Raw genomic sequence first — 16,467 nt, 5'->3', positions numbered from 1 at the left:
TGAGGGAAAAACTATTTCCCAGCCCCCAAAGAAAAGGGCAACTAGCACAGTGAGTAATGAGGAAACCTGGCCCTTTTACAAATTCATGGGTGCGAATGCCAGCCTGATCTGGGTAAGAGAAGGCTTTTTTGGGACTGCCTGGGATATAAATACCCAGCCCTCACTCTCTCAGTCAGCAGGAAGGGCAGTGCCCTCCCCAGACCTGTCCCAACCGCTTCTTGCTCCTCTCCCCTTTCCTGTTCCATGTTGGTAAACTTTCCCTCCCTCCCCTTCTACTACCCATTGTAAGGGGAGGGCCCCTTAAAGTGGCACAAACCCTTTTTCCTCCAGCAAGCCACACAAGGACTCCCCACATGGATGCTGCAGTAAGCATGCTGGTATTACTGAAACAAATATGAAACAAAAGAACAGGAGTTCCTCACTCAGAAAACAGCCAGAAAACATTTTCTGTGTCTTCACACAGTCTATGTACATGTAGAGTCTACCTAGTCCAGTCACTTTGAATCAGCATGCAACAGCCTTTGGCTACATTAATCAGAGCTTGAGGGAGGGAGGGGGTCTGGCTTATGAACATCAAGGAACAATATGGCTCCAGATATGCCAACCTCTCTGCTATTTTGTAGTTTTGAAATGTCAGGTGGATTTCATATTTCTTCCCCAACCTTGAAGAAACTCTTATTTATAGCTGTGTGCAATTAATCACACAAATATTTTAATACAAGGCATGATTAAGGCATAGGGATGTCTAGGTCCCCAGCTCCTAGAGTCACATGAAGAGAACAGAATCTCAGCCTTCATTTTTAAAAGAGTGAAGTTTCTACTTATTATGGTTGAAAAGAAAGCTTGAAACCATGATTCAAATTTAACCAAGGGAATGTCTCACCAGCAGGAATTGCATGCAAGTCTGTTTGGTTTTTTTTTAAATGAAAATATTTTTTGGGTAGCAAATTGATTGTAAGTAATTTTGTGTAGCCAGTCTACAGGGTTTGTACTGTATGTAATGTTCCAAAGTAGAACTATTCATAGAGTCCAATTTTATCTTGGTTAGACTTTCAGCAGGGCTGCACAAATATTATGCTGTTGTATCACTTAGAATCATAGAATATCAGAGTTGGAAGGGACCTCAGGAGGTCATCTAGTCCAACCCCCTGCTCAAAGCAGGACCAAGCCTGACCTTAAAAACCTCTAAGGAAGGAGATTCCACCACCTCCCTAGGGTAAGTTTATGCACTTACAGTGCAGTTTATGTACTGTTTGGCAAGGTGGTCCGGTGCCAAGATAGGGATATGGGTTCTGTCTATCGTCCCACCACAGTTAGGGAACCCCATTGCAGCAAAGCTATCCACTATGAGCTGTACATTTCCAAAAGTCACTACCTTTGTTAACAGGTTATTGATTGCCCTGGCTACTTGGATCCAGCAGCCCCCACTGTAGATTTTCCCACTCCGAATTGATTCCTGACTGACCGGTAGCAGTCAGGTGTTGCAAACTTCCACAGGGCTATTGCCACTCAGGGCAGGTCTCATCTCGGTATTCCTGTGCTTCAGGGCGGGGGAAAGCAACTCACAAAGTTCCATGAAAGTGGCCTTACACATATGAAAGTTTTGCAGCCACTGGGAATCATCCCATACCTGCAACACTATGCAGTCCCACCAGTCTGTGCTTGTTTGCCAGGCCCAGAATTGGCGTTCCACTACTTAATTGGCAACGTCCAATTTCATAAAGAACTTTATGTTCAGAAACACCAGCAATTTTTTAAAATTCCCCAATTCTGGGTGAAAAGGTGGGAGGTTTCTCTGAATCCCAAATCTGTCTTTGCTGGTTCTATACTATTATCCTAGGCTTTGGTTCACAGTTTTCTTTGGTCCCTCCAGGCTTCTTTTTGACTCTTTCCTATGAGCCATTGGGCCAGCTTTCTTTACTGTCTATGGCCCCCTTGTGCTCCTCTCATCTCCCTGACTTTGCAGTCTTCTGGCTCTACTGGCCCTTTTCTGGTCTCCTCAGCTCTGTTATCAATTTTATAATGTCTTCATAAATCTTCACATTCTCCCACATTACTCATTAATCATAGAATCATAGAATCATAGAATATCAGGGTTGGAAGGGACCCCAGAAGGTCATCTAGTCCAACCCCCCGCTCAAAGCAGGACCAATTCCCAGTTAAATCATCCCAGCCAGGGCTTTGTCAAGCCTGACCTTAAAAACCTCTAAGGAAGGAGATTCTACCACCTCCCTAGGTAACGCATTCCAGTGTTTCACCACCCTCTTAGTGAAAAAGTTTTTCCTAATATCCAATCTAAACCTCCCCCACTGCAACTTGAGACCATTACTCCTCGTTCTGTCATCTGCTACCATTGAGAACAGTCTAGAGCCATCCTCTTTGGAACCCCCTTTCAGGTAGTTGAAAGCAGCTATCAAATCCCCCCTCATTCTTCTCTTCTGCAGGCTAAACAATCCCAGCTCCCTCAGCCTCTCCTCATAACTCATGTGTTCCAGTCCCCTAATCATTTTTGTTGCCCTTCGCTGGACTCTCTCCAATTTATCCACATCCTTCTTGAAGTGTGGGGCCCAAAACTGGACACAGTACTCCAGATGAGGCCTCACCAATGTCGAATAGAGGGGAACGATCACGTCCCTCGATCTGCTCGCTATGCCCCTACTTATACATCCCAAAATGCCATTGGCCTTCTTGGCAACAAGGGCACACTGCTGACTCATATCCAGCTTCTCGTCCACTGTCACCCCTAGGTCCTTTTCTGCAGAACTGCTGCCTAGCCATTCGGTCCCTAGTCTGTAGCTGTGCATTGGGTTCTTCCGTCCTAAGTGCAGGACCCTGCACTTATCCTTATTGAACCTCATCAGATTCCTTTTGGCCCAATCTTCCAATTGGTCTAGGTCCTTCTGTATCCTATCCCTCCCCTCCAGCGTATCTACCACTCCTCCCAGTTTAGTATCATCCGCAAATTTGCTGAGAGTGCAATCCACACCATCCTCCAGATCATTTATGAAGATATTGAATAAAACCGGCCCCAGGACCGACCCTTGGGGCACTCCACTTGATACCGGCTGCCAACTAGACATGGAGCCATTGATCACTACCCGTTGAGCCCGACAATTTAGCCAGCTTTCTACCCACCTTATAGTGCATTCATCCAGCCCATACTTCCTTACCTTGCTGACAAGAATACTATGGGAGACCGTGTCAAAAGCTTTGCTAAAGTCAAGAAACAATACATCCACTGCTTTCCCTTCATCCACAGAACCAGTAATCTCATCATAAAAGGCGATTAGATTAGTCAGGCATGACCTTCCCTTGGTGAATCCATGCTGGCTGTTCCTGATCACTTTCCTCTCATGCAAGTGCTTCAGGATTGATTCTTTGAGGACCTGCTCCATGATTTTTCCAGGGACTGAGGTGAGGCTGACTGGCCTGTAGTTCCCAGGATCTTCCTTCTTCCCTTTTTTAAAGATTGGCACTACATTAGCCTTTTTCCAGTCATCCGGGACTTCCCCGGTTCGCCACGAGTTTTCAAAGATAATGGCCAGTGGCTCTGCAATCACAGCCGCCAATTCCTTCAGCACTCTCGGATGCAACTCGTCCGGCCCCATGGACTTGTGCACGTCCAGCTTTTCTAAATAGTCCCTAACCGCCTCTATCTCCACAGAGGGCTGGCCATCTCTTCCGCATTTTGTGATGCCCAGCGCAGCAGTCTGGGAGCTGACCTTGTTAGTGAAAACAGAGGCAAAAAAAGCATTGAGTACATTAGCTTTTTCCACATCCTCTGTCACTAGGTTGCCTCCCTCATTCAGTAAGGGGCCCACACATTCCTTGGCTTTCTTCTTGTTGCCAACATACCTGAAGAAACCCTTCTTGTTACTCTTGACATCTCTGGCTAGCTGCAGCTCCAGGTGCGATTTGGCCCTCCTGATAACATTCCTACATGCCCGAGCAATATTTTTATACTCTTCCCTGGTCATATGTCCAACCTTCCACTTCTTGTAAGCTTCTTTTTTATGTTTAAGATCCGCTAGGATTTCACCATTAAGCCAAGTTGGTCGCCTGCCATATTTACTATTCTTTCGACTCATCGGGATGGTTTGTCCCTGTAACCTCAACAGGGATTCCTTGAAATACAGCCAGCTCTCCTGGACTCCTTTCCCCTTCAAGTTAGTCCCCCAGGGGATCCTGGCCATCCGTTCCCTGAGGGAGTCGAAGTCTGCTTTCCTGAAGTCCAGGGTCCGTATCCTGCTGCTTACCTTTCTTCCCTGCATCAGGATCCTGAACTCAACCAACTCATGGTCACTGCCTCCCATCCACTTTTGCTTCCCCCACTAATTCTACCCGGTTTGTGAGCAGCAGGTCAAGAAAAGCACCCCCCCTAGTTGGCTCCTCTAGCACTTGCGCCAGGAAATTGTCCCCTACGCTTTCCAAAAACTTCCTGGATTGTCTATGCACCGCTGTATTGCTCTCCCAGCAGATATCAGGAAAATTAAAGTCACCCATGAGAATCAGGGCATGCGATCTAGTAGCTTCCGTGAGCTGCCGGAAGAAAGCCTCATCCACCTCATCCCCCTGGTCCGGTGGTCTATAGCAGACTCCCACCACTACATCACTCTTGTTGCACACACTTCTAAACTTAATCCAGAGACACTCAGGTTTTTCTGCAGTTTCGTACCGGAGCTCTGAGCAGTCATACTGCTCCCTTACATACAGTGCTACTCCCCCACCTTTTCTGCCAGAACAGCCAGAAAAATCCCTCAACTTCCTCCAGCAGGCTAAGGAAATACTTCCTTCTTTCTTGTAGCACATTAGTAGGTTTTGAGTGTAGATGGTTTGCAATGCTATGCAACCTATCTTCATTTCATTTTAACTCTGTAGACTGTTTATTTATAGCAACCACTAATCTAATCTACCAGTGTACTCCTGTCCATGGAATGCTACTTCCAATCCTCACCTTCTCAATTAGTAACATACTTCCACTCGGTCTACAGACACTGAAATGAAACAGGAGAGTATATTTTCAAAAACTTGACGAAACAACCTCACAGGGTTGTATGGAAGCCACAAGGAGAGTGTGGCAAGGAAAAGAGTAGATGGGGTAATGATGCCTGAGACCCACATTATGAATATTGCTACTTGGACAGCAAAATGTCAGATGATATTTTATACCAGTCCACATTGGACATTCATACTTTGACAGCTCCTACTGTCTAAAGGTGAAGAATGTTCTTAAGTAGAACCTCTGTAATGATTCAGCTTCAAACATAGTTTTCAAATGGAATATAACTAAATTAATGGCTGTATTGTAACAGGCCTATATTTTATGCCTTTCATTCAATACACTGTTGCATCCGTGTTAAACTGAAAGAAAGAATCTGCTTCAACATAAAACAGATAATTAACAACCTTGTTAAGACACAAATTCTATCTCCCCAGTCACAAGTCATTCCCCCTCCCCTCAGTGTTGGCTACTTTGCAAGCACCAAAGACACAGCATTTTTACAAAACAAAGTATGCCAGATGCTGTAAAGAAACTCAAAGTAGCAGGAATAAAAAGAACATGTCCAAAGGGAAATGTTAGTATACAAGGCGAAAGATCTAATTAAGTAAACTGGGGAAAGGAAAAAAATGAATGAGTACCTTTGATGATTTATCTGCATGGTATCTTTTGAGGTGTAAGAGAGGGGATAGTTTCTGGACTTCTTCCTTCTCTTGCAACTGATTTATAGCCATTTACTTTTTGAACTAGATGAGTGGCGACTTTCCCAAATGCATCCAACAGGAGGTCCACCTTTTTGAAGTCTATTAACCCATGCTGTGGAATTCCTAGTCACCAGTTACCAGCCCTTGTGGCTTCACTGGAAAATAATGTTTATTCAAAAATGCCCGTAAGAATAATACTTACGGCTCAGCACTCTCCTAGCATAGATCTCAAAGCACTTAACAGAGGTAGGTAGAATTATTCTCACCATGTTACTCAGAGGAGAAACAGTTAAGTGCCTTGCTCAAGTTTGCAGAGGTGGTCAACAGCTGAACCAAGAGTAATATCCATGTTCCCTGACTCCTGGTCTGTCATCCTGTTCACTTAGCTACACATTGCTGCTACAATCTTAGCTATTTGGAAGAAAGTTCTTGATCCTCCACCCTAAAAAGCACCAAATGCCTCCTCAACTATTATCCTCGTTTGTAATGAAGTACTACCTCACCTCCTAGTATACCAATTTGCATATTTATCCAAATATGCTTTTTTGGCATCTACATTTAATGATGCAGCAATACTGGTTTTGTCTTCCATCCTGTTAAAGACACATAGAAAATTTCACATGGAACCATCTTCTACCCTAGTTCACACGCTTTCCTTTTACAATGATGAACTGATGTAGATTTACTTACTTATAAAAAGCCTGGTTCTCCACCCCACACTTCCAAAGATGCTTGCAGGCTGCTGGTGTAGAGGTATGAAATGACAACATAGCCTTTTTCTAAGTGTAGAAAAAAATAAGAAAAAACATAAAAGTTGAATTCTTTGAGACTGTGGAACGGATAGAAACTCTGTCCACTAGAAACATTTAGGACCAAATTTTCCTAAGTGACATCAATCCACACTTCATTGCAACCCATTTGCACTTGATTTTCCCCTCTATCTGTGAAAATGGATTTTTCACATAACCAAGCTACTTTTGTGGGGGAGAAGGAGATGGTTGAGTGATTTGTTAAGAGAGAAATGGACTCAAGGTCATACCCATTTTAGCTGTAGGTAGAGAAAGCTGAGTTTTACGCAACTGAAGCAACATCCCAATTTTCATATTTAATGAATATGCATTACCTCAACTCCCCTGTCAAATCCTTGAATTCTTTGCTTCTTCTGCATATAAAGATAATAAATTCTCTCCCTCAAAGCCATCACTTCCTTCTTGAGTTCCCCCCACCCTCTGACCTGGCTCCCCCTTGACTTTCCACTATGTTCTCCTCTCTTGTTCTTGTTCTCCACATAGGCCCTCCCCCCCGTCCTCCTTCCGTCTCTCTGGCTACCCATTCTCCCTGCTGACCGGCTCTCTTCCTCACTACTATGTCCATCCCTATCTTTGACTCTTTATCCACTACTTCAAGCTTCCCCCACCCCCAACCAGCTTTCCTCATTTAAATCTCCCTATTTCCCTGGACTGACTCCCCCCATACCATGGTTCATTCTATATTCCCCCTCTAGTTTCTGGTTCCCTGTGTCTAGCTTCTTTCTTCCATCCTCCTTCCCCCGTCTAGATTGTGGTCCTCAACATGGCCATAGCCTTAGAGACAGCGATGCCCAACATCACTCTGACCTGCATTACTCTACCAGCCTGAAGGTCATGGGCAGGTTAAGAGGTATGCTCTAGGCAGAGCCTCTGTGGTCAGAACACTGGAGAATGAACAAATACTAGAAGAAACTAACTATACAGACACTAGATAGTGAGCTTTTCCCACAAGTCTGCAGTTCTCCCACTCAGCTGCTTGGGAGTCCAGCAGGATGCACCTCAAATCAGAAGGCTCCCAAACAATCAAGAGACTTTAAAATTCAAGTCTGATTTAAGGCCCATGTAACAGGGTCAGCTGCCTCCTGAGTGCTTCTTGTGTCTGGGGTGACTCTATAGCACCCAGCTTCAGTTTGCCTTTCTGGACTCAACTCCCAGAAGGTTTCACAAGTCAAACAGCAGCAGCCTTTCTTGGGTTCTGGCTTATTAACATAAAAGTCAAAATAATTCAAACTGTCCTCAAAATCCCAACATAATTCAAGCAATCACACCAAGGCTCCTCTTAAGTCTTCCACTGATCCATGTCTGCTTTGTCCAACTCGCTCTGGCTCTGAGGGTATATCTATACAGCAGTTAAACACCCACGGCTGGCCCCAGTCAGCTGACTCAGGCTCACAGGGCTTCAGCTGTGAGACTGTAAAACTGCTGTGTAGACATCTGGATTCAGGCTGGAGCCCGAGCTCTGGGACCCAAAGAGGGGGTAGGATCCCAGAGCCTGGGCTCCAGCCCAAGACTGAGCATCTATACAGCTATCTTTAAGCCCACAGCCTGAGCCCAGCAAGCCCCAGTCAGTGGATCCTGAGCCAGCTATGGCTGGGCCACGGGTTTTTTATTCTAGTGTAGACATCAGCAGGCAAACCCCCTTTGCTGGTCCCCTGGTTTCTCAGAGTCACTGCAGGAGCCTTCTGCTCACTGCAGCTCTTTTACAGTAACAACCACAGCATCCTCTCCCTGGTTCCCCCTCTCTCTAGAAACCAGTTGCCCTCTGTCAGGCCCCATAGTTAGACTGTTAATAAGGCTCAAGTGGCCTGCCAGTTCCCTCCTAAAAATCCCAGTCCACCCTGTAACCGCTGTAGCAAGGTGAGCACCCACTCCAGCCCTGAAAGGATTGGAAAAGCCCCGCAGAGGGCTGGGGCAGGAAGTAAAACCCTGGCTGATTGGGGTAAATGGTGGCAGCTGAGGGCCATGCCCCAATCAGCGCCCAGCTGGCTCTACAAAGGCTTTGAGCCGGAAGTTTCAGCAGAGTCTCCCTCTATAGGCACAGGGAGAAGGGCATGGCTACAAGCTGCTGAGCAGGATGCGCAGGGCTGGGGAAGGGCCAGAGGAGCTGGGAGCTCCAGCCTGGAAAGCCCTATTAGGTATGGGGGCTGTAGAGGCAGCAGGTCCAAACCCCCTCGCCTCTAATGAGTGGCTTATACTGCAGTCTGCCCCAGGGAGCAGAGGGGCTAGTTGGTGACTGGCAGTAGCCTAAGATGGAGGTGAGGTGGAGATAGTGGGTGGAGGTTCACATGGGAGGGGGAGACCCAGAACTGTGGAGGTACTGCCAGGGGGCAGCACCCAAAACAAGGGCACCAGGGTCCAGGAGGGACATGGGGGCCAGGGGCGGCGAGACACTGGCCTGAAGGAGGCGCTCTGGAGGCTGGATGCTAATTTCCTGATGATGACCAGCAGGAGGTGCTGCTGGGTGAGTCTGCACCCTGTGACATAGCCCACTTGAAAATTTAACCATAGGGGTCAGGGGCTCCTATTTTATGCTGGTGCAATTCCCACATTTAGGTAATTTGACCCTTAAAATTAGACTAGGTAAACACTAGGGAACAAATTATACGGAAAAATCCCTGCACTGCATGGTTGGATTAGATTAACCTAATAGGTGTTGTCAGATCTAATCCCTTTGTCAAGTTAGATACCTTTTTCCCAAACAATAAACAATCACAAGTTTATTTTTATTTTACATGTAATCTACAATATATGAAATACAATTTGTCAAACCATCTGTTAAAAAACCTGTTTTAAAATTAAAATACACTAGTGACTTTTTAAAACTAAATCTAAATCACTCATACAAATTTAGTATAAAACTAATATCCAACCTCTTTCTGAGTTCCAAGCACATAAAATGTCTTCCCTTCAAATTTCAATTTACAGACATCAGCCCTAAAAAGAAAACAACTTTTAAGTAAAGGAAAAAATTGCAGTGAACAAAAGTGATGTGCATTTTCATGCAAATTTAACTGATTCACAAATGTAGAGCAGGCTGTTATTATCTCATCAACAGTGCACTCTTGGTAAATAATGTAAAATCCATAGTGCTAGAGCAAATAATATACTAATTTTCCTCAGAGTAGAGAATATAGACTTGGGGTGTTATGCTTTCCACATTGTTGTGAGCCTTTAAAGAGTTCCTTTGGACCAGGGAGGAAAGAGAAACTTACATTTATTTGAGCGTGGGCGTGCACCTGGCGCGGTTCACCCCTACACCTGAGGCCTGCCCCTTTTGCAGCGTGAGGGAGAACCTGGCGCATGCCTATCTCGAATGCGCCAGGTTGCAGCCCCTATTCCAGCTCCTCCAGAACCTCTTGTTGAGGTTCTGGCTACACCTTTCCCCACACTTGTTCCTCTTTGCACACCCTATCCGTGGCCCCACGAAGTCGCGAGACCTCCTCGTCAACCTCCTCCTAGCTCTGGCCAAAGTCTCTGTCTACAATACCAGGAGGAGGATGTTGGATGAGGGGGTGCTCTGCGACTGCGGGGCCTATTCTGTTCCTCCCTAGTTTCACGCATCCGGACAGAGTTCCACTGGGCAGCGTCCGCTGGCTTCCTCAACAGCTATGAGGAGCAATGGGTTCTCTGCTCGGTATCCTCATTTTGAACCTCTGACCCTCACTCCAGTCCTTGTTTTTCATTAGTTGTCCCCCATAATCAGTTGGTCCCTGGGTCCAGTGGTCCCTCCCGCTAGGCTGGGGGAGGGGCCTTTAGCAGTGGGTGGGCTTGCGCCCACCCACTTCCTGGGTTTTCCAATAAGAACTTATATTTATGCTTCAGAATTTTTCTTATCTTTAAAATCTTGGAACCCATTTGGTACTTAAAATGAAGAACAGGTAAAACCTTTAGGAGCCAGATGCTGCACAGAAAGGTCTGGAAGTTTCCATACAGAATGCTGCAAATGCATCTTATTTCTCACCAGCAATATCCCATCTATTCGCATATCTGCTTATTTATGCATTGATGTCACTCATCATTGTATCTGAACACTTACAAATAGCTCATAATATGCCAAAATGCATGGGTTTTTATGATGCTTAGTATCTCTAATATTGGGTACAATGAGATAAAACATATATTTTACTGTGTGTCCTAATCAAGATTTAAACCACTAAAAGAGGACATATCAGTAGTGCAATAACCTCCTTCCCCTCCTAGTTTATGTATTTTCATTTAATTGCATGATAAATTATTAAATGAATAAAACTATTAAAATTACTGTAGTTTCTCAAACATTTCTAAGACTTTAGCAAGCAAATGGTTGGCGCTGAAGAGATTCTAGATGCAAAGAGGAATGTGCTACAAAGAAAAAACTTTCTAACAGGTACTGCATTTTAATCATAAATGTACCGTATCAATGAAAGGACGGAGGATTACTCAGACATTTTAATTGAGCCTCTGTGATAAGCCTAATATTTTGCTGCTTTTTTCTTTTTTGACTGACCCATTTATTTGAGATGAGCATGTTTTGCCAGTACACAATGAAAGGTTTGAACACAAGGGAAGATGCCTAAAGGTTGCAGATCACCATGTGCTCCAACCACATCTCAACCAGACCCCTAGCCCCATCCCCAAGAATGCTTTCATTTGACTGCAGTTTAGAGAAATAGATAGAGGTGGCTACTCTGACTTTAGGCAAGCGGGGGATTCCAGACTGGCCAACTTTATGGGTTTTTAGATGTTTCTGTACATCTGTAGGAAAAAAAACAGTCTACAGAGAAATCCCCATCTGTACGGCTTCTCTTCCCTATTCCCCCACCTCTTGGGGAATGGCAATCAATGACAGCTCTGTTCCATCCCCTTCTAAGATGATGCTCTGGGAATATTTTGTGTGAAGAGCCATCTAGGAGGCAGTTGCTCCTGTCATCGGTTCAGCAATTTCTCTGATTACTTGAACTTCCCACTTAAACCTTTGGAGTTAAAATGGGGAGGATGGCTGAGGCGTCAATGAAAACTCTCCCAGTGCTCCCCACAATACTTTCAGTATGTGTGTGGGGATGTTTTGCAATTAAATTGGCATGGAGTGTTGGTTTTTGGAGCGGCGTTTGGTTTTATCTTGCAATGAAGGTGGTTATTTTGAATGGAGCTGCTTTTATTAGCAATTAGCAAAATTAAACTGATTTGGAAGAAGGGGTTATTTTGCAATGTAGATGATTGGGGAGCTGGAACTAAATCCTGGTAATAGGATGAGACGAATAAAACAATTTTCCAGGAAACAAATGGCAAAGAATATGAAATTCTGAAGACTTTTGCATTTCTTCTTTCCTCTATCCTTCTTTCTCTTAGTCTTGGTATGTATCTACAGAATTATTCAAAATTGTACACATTTATGAAGACTTGAAAGTACTAGGGTTTGCTCCAAGAATGTTGGAAGGTATGGGATTAGGCTATGACAAGAGAATCCCCCTCTGGGGCAGCAGTAATTCTCTTGTACCAATGGAGTGATATAAAGGGAAATTAGCCTGTGCCAAAGACCTGGCTGTATGCCACACCAAATACAACTATAACTGCCAATAATTCTAATCAAAGTAGTGGCCTATTCTAGAACTTGACCATTGACCTTCTGCATAATCCATTTTGCTCATCATAGCTATTTAAAATGAAAATAAGTGGAGTACACCATAATTTCTAAGTTATTCCATCAACCTCCGAAAAGCCGAAGATGTTATGAAAGACTGGAAATGCTGGCAAGGGAGCTTCAATCTGCCTTCACTAATGTTGTCATAGCTTCAGATGTGCCCTATAACAGTGAAATCCTTGAGATATGAAGCAAGTTGCCTTAAGAAAGAAAAAACATTAGGACCAAATCTACTTATATTTAGAAATCTGAAAGGGAATGATCATTTATAAACATATAAAATCCCACCTCCTCTCCCACCTTAAGTCCTTCTTTAAAAAATCCTATTTTTATTCATATTTGAATGAGAAATTGACAGCACATTCAAGAGCCAAGCATAATGTAGTAGGAATTGTGAAACCTTCCTATGCACCCCTGCCATTATACCTCCAACGTCATAGCTATTCAATTTTTGAGCATCTCTGTCAATTAGTTTGACTTATTCAAGTTTGTCATGTAGACTAATTTCCAGTAAGAAGTAGAATGAGACCAATTTCTTTTTCATATGTGATCTAAAAATCCTTGGAAAAATAAAATGCGAAAGGGAGAAGAAGTGAATCTTCAATATTCCACCTCTAGTTTCCTTAAAGGAATTAGGGGGGAAAACACAAATAAAAGAATATTTAATAATCTAATTAGTTGATATGCTTACCATTTTAACAAATGAATTCTTTTATTTCCCTGGAAAACTACAAAGCCTGTTGCTGTGAATCCTAAAAAGGTAGTGGTCCCGGTTGAATCCTTAAAATAAGAGAAAAAAACACAAATTAAAGCTATTTGTTTGTTTGGTTCCCCCCTCTCCGCCCCCCAATATATAACATTCATGGTTGATGGTGTAAAGTCTTAGTCCATTGCAGTCACAGACATGGTATCTGTGTTTTTCTTAGGACTAAGCCTTAACAGTCAACTAATTTTTTTTCTCAACATCTAAGTTCAATCACCAGCTATAAAAAGTCTTGTTTGTTTCTTACTATTTGACTGGATAAAACAGTCTTATGCTTTTTCTTCACATGTAGATTTTGGCACAATGGTAGCACTTAAAGGCTTATTCTTTTCTACGAATACATACACAAATAGTCCCATTTCATAACAGAATGCTCACCAATACAAGCAAGGGATTCAGTTTTGCCCAGATGTGGTATTCTCATCTTATGTCCTTCAGCCTTGAAATTCGTAGGAAAAAACTCTCTCATGTGATTTCCAATACTTCACAATATCGTCTGTGCTGGAAATACTGACACAAGACAGTCTTTCTTGCTGTATTTAGATATTTCCAATTTTGGTGGAAACCAGAAGTGCAAATATAAGTGGTTTTCTTTTAAATTAGTACACCAAACTTTTTTTTGAATTCCACAAAGGAAAGGTGGGATTCAATTTTTTTGAGCAAAAGTTTAAGTCCGTTTGTTTTACACTAACCAGCTTTCCTATGCCTATTTCCAAACTCTCATTTGCCTGGCATAATCTGCTTCACTGTTCTAGAAGCTTTATTTCAAATTATTATGCAGTCAAAGAATATTAGGGTTTTTTTAAGCTTCCTGTGGAAGGTAAAAGCAAAAACACAGAGGGACACAGTTTCAAATGTAAGTACCCTATTGTGATTACTATTAAAAAGTCTATAATACCCATACGATGACATCTAAAATAATGCAGAATGGTTGTCATCCAAAGCTCACTGAGGTAAAGGGAAGTCTTTTCATTGACTTCAGTGGGCTTTGGATCGGGCCCCATACCTAATTTAGAATAGAAATACCTGCAATAATGCAGATACCGCTTTGGATAAGGGTTGACCGTTTAATGGTGAGCACTGTAAACTGCTACATGTGTGCGTGGGATCTATAGGTCACTTAGTTTGCCCCATAAACCATGTTGGAATGCAGTTTTGTTGAAATATAACAATGCAAAGTAACAATTAGAGCATCATAAAAACGGGCAACCTTAAAAGCAAATTATACAGGCAATGCACCATCACTCAAAAACGCAGATGTATGGTGGCTTCATTTGTACATGAGACAACTAGTGGTTATAACCAAAGACACCTTTGTAAAAGAAACACAGAATAGTAGTGGACTGTGAAGTTGAATACATAAGTACATGTCCAATTCACCCTTTTGTATATGCAATTTCCTGTTTGTGTTATGGTTTGTATATGTGGCTGCTGCAACTGAAACACTTGTGTTTGAAATGTCAGCCTAGAAGTCCTAGCAATTGGTGGCGGCTTCTGGACAACAGTAACACTGTTACTGAAATTCTTGGAAAATGTCAAGTATTTCCCATCTAGAGTATTTGTTTAACTCTAATATACTGTTTCTCAAGAATTGCATGCGCCATATAAGATTGAAAACTTAGTAAACCCCTCCATAAAATGGCATTAAGAGTGTTTGGAATGGCAAAGAAATTATCAGTTATCAAAACTTTTCCCACAGTACACCTGGCAAAATATACTCTACTTAATATGTTTAATTAGGCTATTTTCTGTTGACTAGAAACAGTTTGAGTAATAACTGTTGTAAGAGGACAGCACAGAACTACAAGTTGTTCACATGGTTGGGATGGAATTACAGTACTTGTGACCTGCCAGGACCCCTCAAAAATCTCCTCATACTGACAGAGCACGCTAGAGTGTCATACTATGAAATACTGCCTATGCAAGACACATAGGTCTTCTGGGACTGACACATAGGTGTTTGTCAACCAACATTTTACAAAGCTGCAACATCTCTCACTTTCTGGGGAGGCTCTTTTAGAAATGTTTTAGTACACATGGCTGGATAAAAATGGGACTAATTCATTGAATCTGATGGTTTTATTAACCTGTAAGATAATTTAGGTTTAAAAACCCTGAACTATTACCTTGCAAGGATGGGGATCAACACCATAGGTTTCCAAAGAATGTGCTTTCAGTAGTAAATTAAATTCAGCAACAGCTGGGCTCCGTCCTCTGAAATTACACAATGCAAATGTATCAGTTTAACAAAAACAAGGAAAAATGTATAATTCGGTTCAGTTCAGTAGGCCACAGTCATCAAAACCAGACAAAGAAAGAAAAGACCTACCAACACGTACACAATTTCAACCATATAACATTTCAAAGAGGGAACTCTGAGATCTTTCATGTGACTTCTGCTGGTGCTCTGCCCTAATGCCTAGTCTTTTCAGATTAAGTTTTGATGGTTTTTGCATACTGCCAGGACTCCAGTGATCTGTGCAGTTAATCAGGGTTATCAAGTATCCATGAAATGTTCTTGTGTACGCACAAGTCGAGTCTTACCATGAAATAAACCTCAGCAGCTGTTTTTTCCACACACAACCTCCCAAACTAATTTAAAAGGATTGTCCAGATTAAGATACATTCCTTCCAGCTCAGGATATTGACAAGGCAATCATATTACACAGACTACTGAGACGCATGCCTAATTATAGCAAACCCCACTACCACCACCGTAGTTTAAAATCTGTCAGCATTTCTATTATGACAGGTTTCAGAGTAACAGCCGTGTTAGTCTGTATTTGCAAAAAGAAAAGGAGTACTTGTGGCACCTTAGAGACTAACCAATTTATTTGAGCATAAGCTTTCGTGAGCTACAGCTCACTTCATCGGATGCATACTGTGGAAAGTGTAGAAGATCTTTTTATATACACACAAAGCATGAAAAAATACCTCCTCCCACCCCACTATCCTGCTGGTAATAGCTTATCTAAAGTGATCACTCTCCTTACAATGTGTATGATAATGAAGTTGGGCCATTTCCAGCACTAATCCAGGTTCTCTCACCCGCCCCCCACAAACCCACTCTCCTGCTGGTAATAGCTTATCTAAAGTGACCACTCTCCTTACAATGTGTATGATGATCAAGGTGGGCCATTTCCAGCAAAAATCCAGGGTTTAACAAGAACGTCGGGGCGGGGGGGGGGAACCAAGGGGAAATAGGTTACCTTGCATAATGACTCTGTCATTCCCAGTCTCTATTCAAGCCTAAGTTAATTGTATCCAATTTGCAAATGAATTCCAATTCAACAGTTTCTATTATGATTATTTTCTATTATATGGCCTTATTTTTAGGAAGCGCTCCATAATCAACCACAAATATTCACTAAAGCCTAAAACCTGGAATGCAAAGTCAACCCCGAAGCAAATTTTACTGGTTTTAATTTCTTCATTGCCAGCTTCCATTATAAACCAGTGCAAGATTATTTTTTTAAGATGCTGTGGAATGCCGATATTTTCAAAGAGAGGTATTGGTGATTTGAGAGACAACTCTTTGTGGTATCCTAATATCTAGTTTGCTTTGACCACAG

General features: G+C 42.8%; 1 protein-coding gene across 2 annotated transcripts in view; it reads right to left on the bottom strand.

Annotated features, from left to right (window-relative positions):
* FRMD3 (FERM domain containing 3) overlaps positions 1-16,467 on the bottom strand; it is a 222,264-nt gene that overhangs the window by 34,995 nt on the left and 170,802 nt on the right. For both annotated transcript variants that reach the window (XM_073345076.2, XM_073345077.2), the window contains 4 exons: positions 15,022-15,109; positions 12,824-12,912; positions 9,383-9,446; positions 6,394-6,482 (listed from right to left, as the gene is read on the bottom strand). In XM_073345076.2, the coding sequence (XP_073201177.1) occupies positions 6,394-6,482; positions 9,383-9,446; positions 12,824-12,912; positions 15,022-15,109 (330 nt within the window). The remainder of the gene's footprint in view (positions 1-6,393; positions 6,483-9,382; positions 9,447-12,823; positions 12,913-15,021; positions 15,110-16,467) is intronic.

Source organism: Lepidochelys kempii, chromosome 5 (genome assembly GCF_965140285.1).
Source record: "Lepidochelys kempii isolate rLepKem1 chromosome 5, rLepKem1.hap1, whole genome shotgun sequence".
NCBI classification, from domain to species: domain Eukaryota; kingdom Metazoa; phylum Chordata; order Testudines; family Cheloniidae; genus Lepidochelys; species Lepidochelys kempii.
Note: the sequence above shows the minus strand (reverse complement) of the source record. Positions and strands in the feature narration are given on the sequence as shown.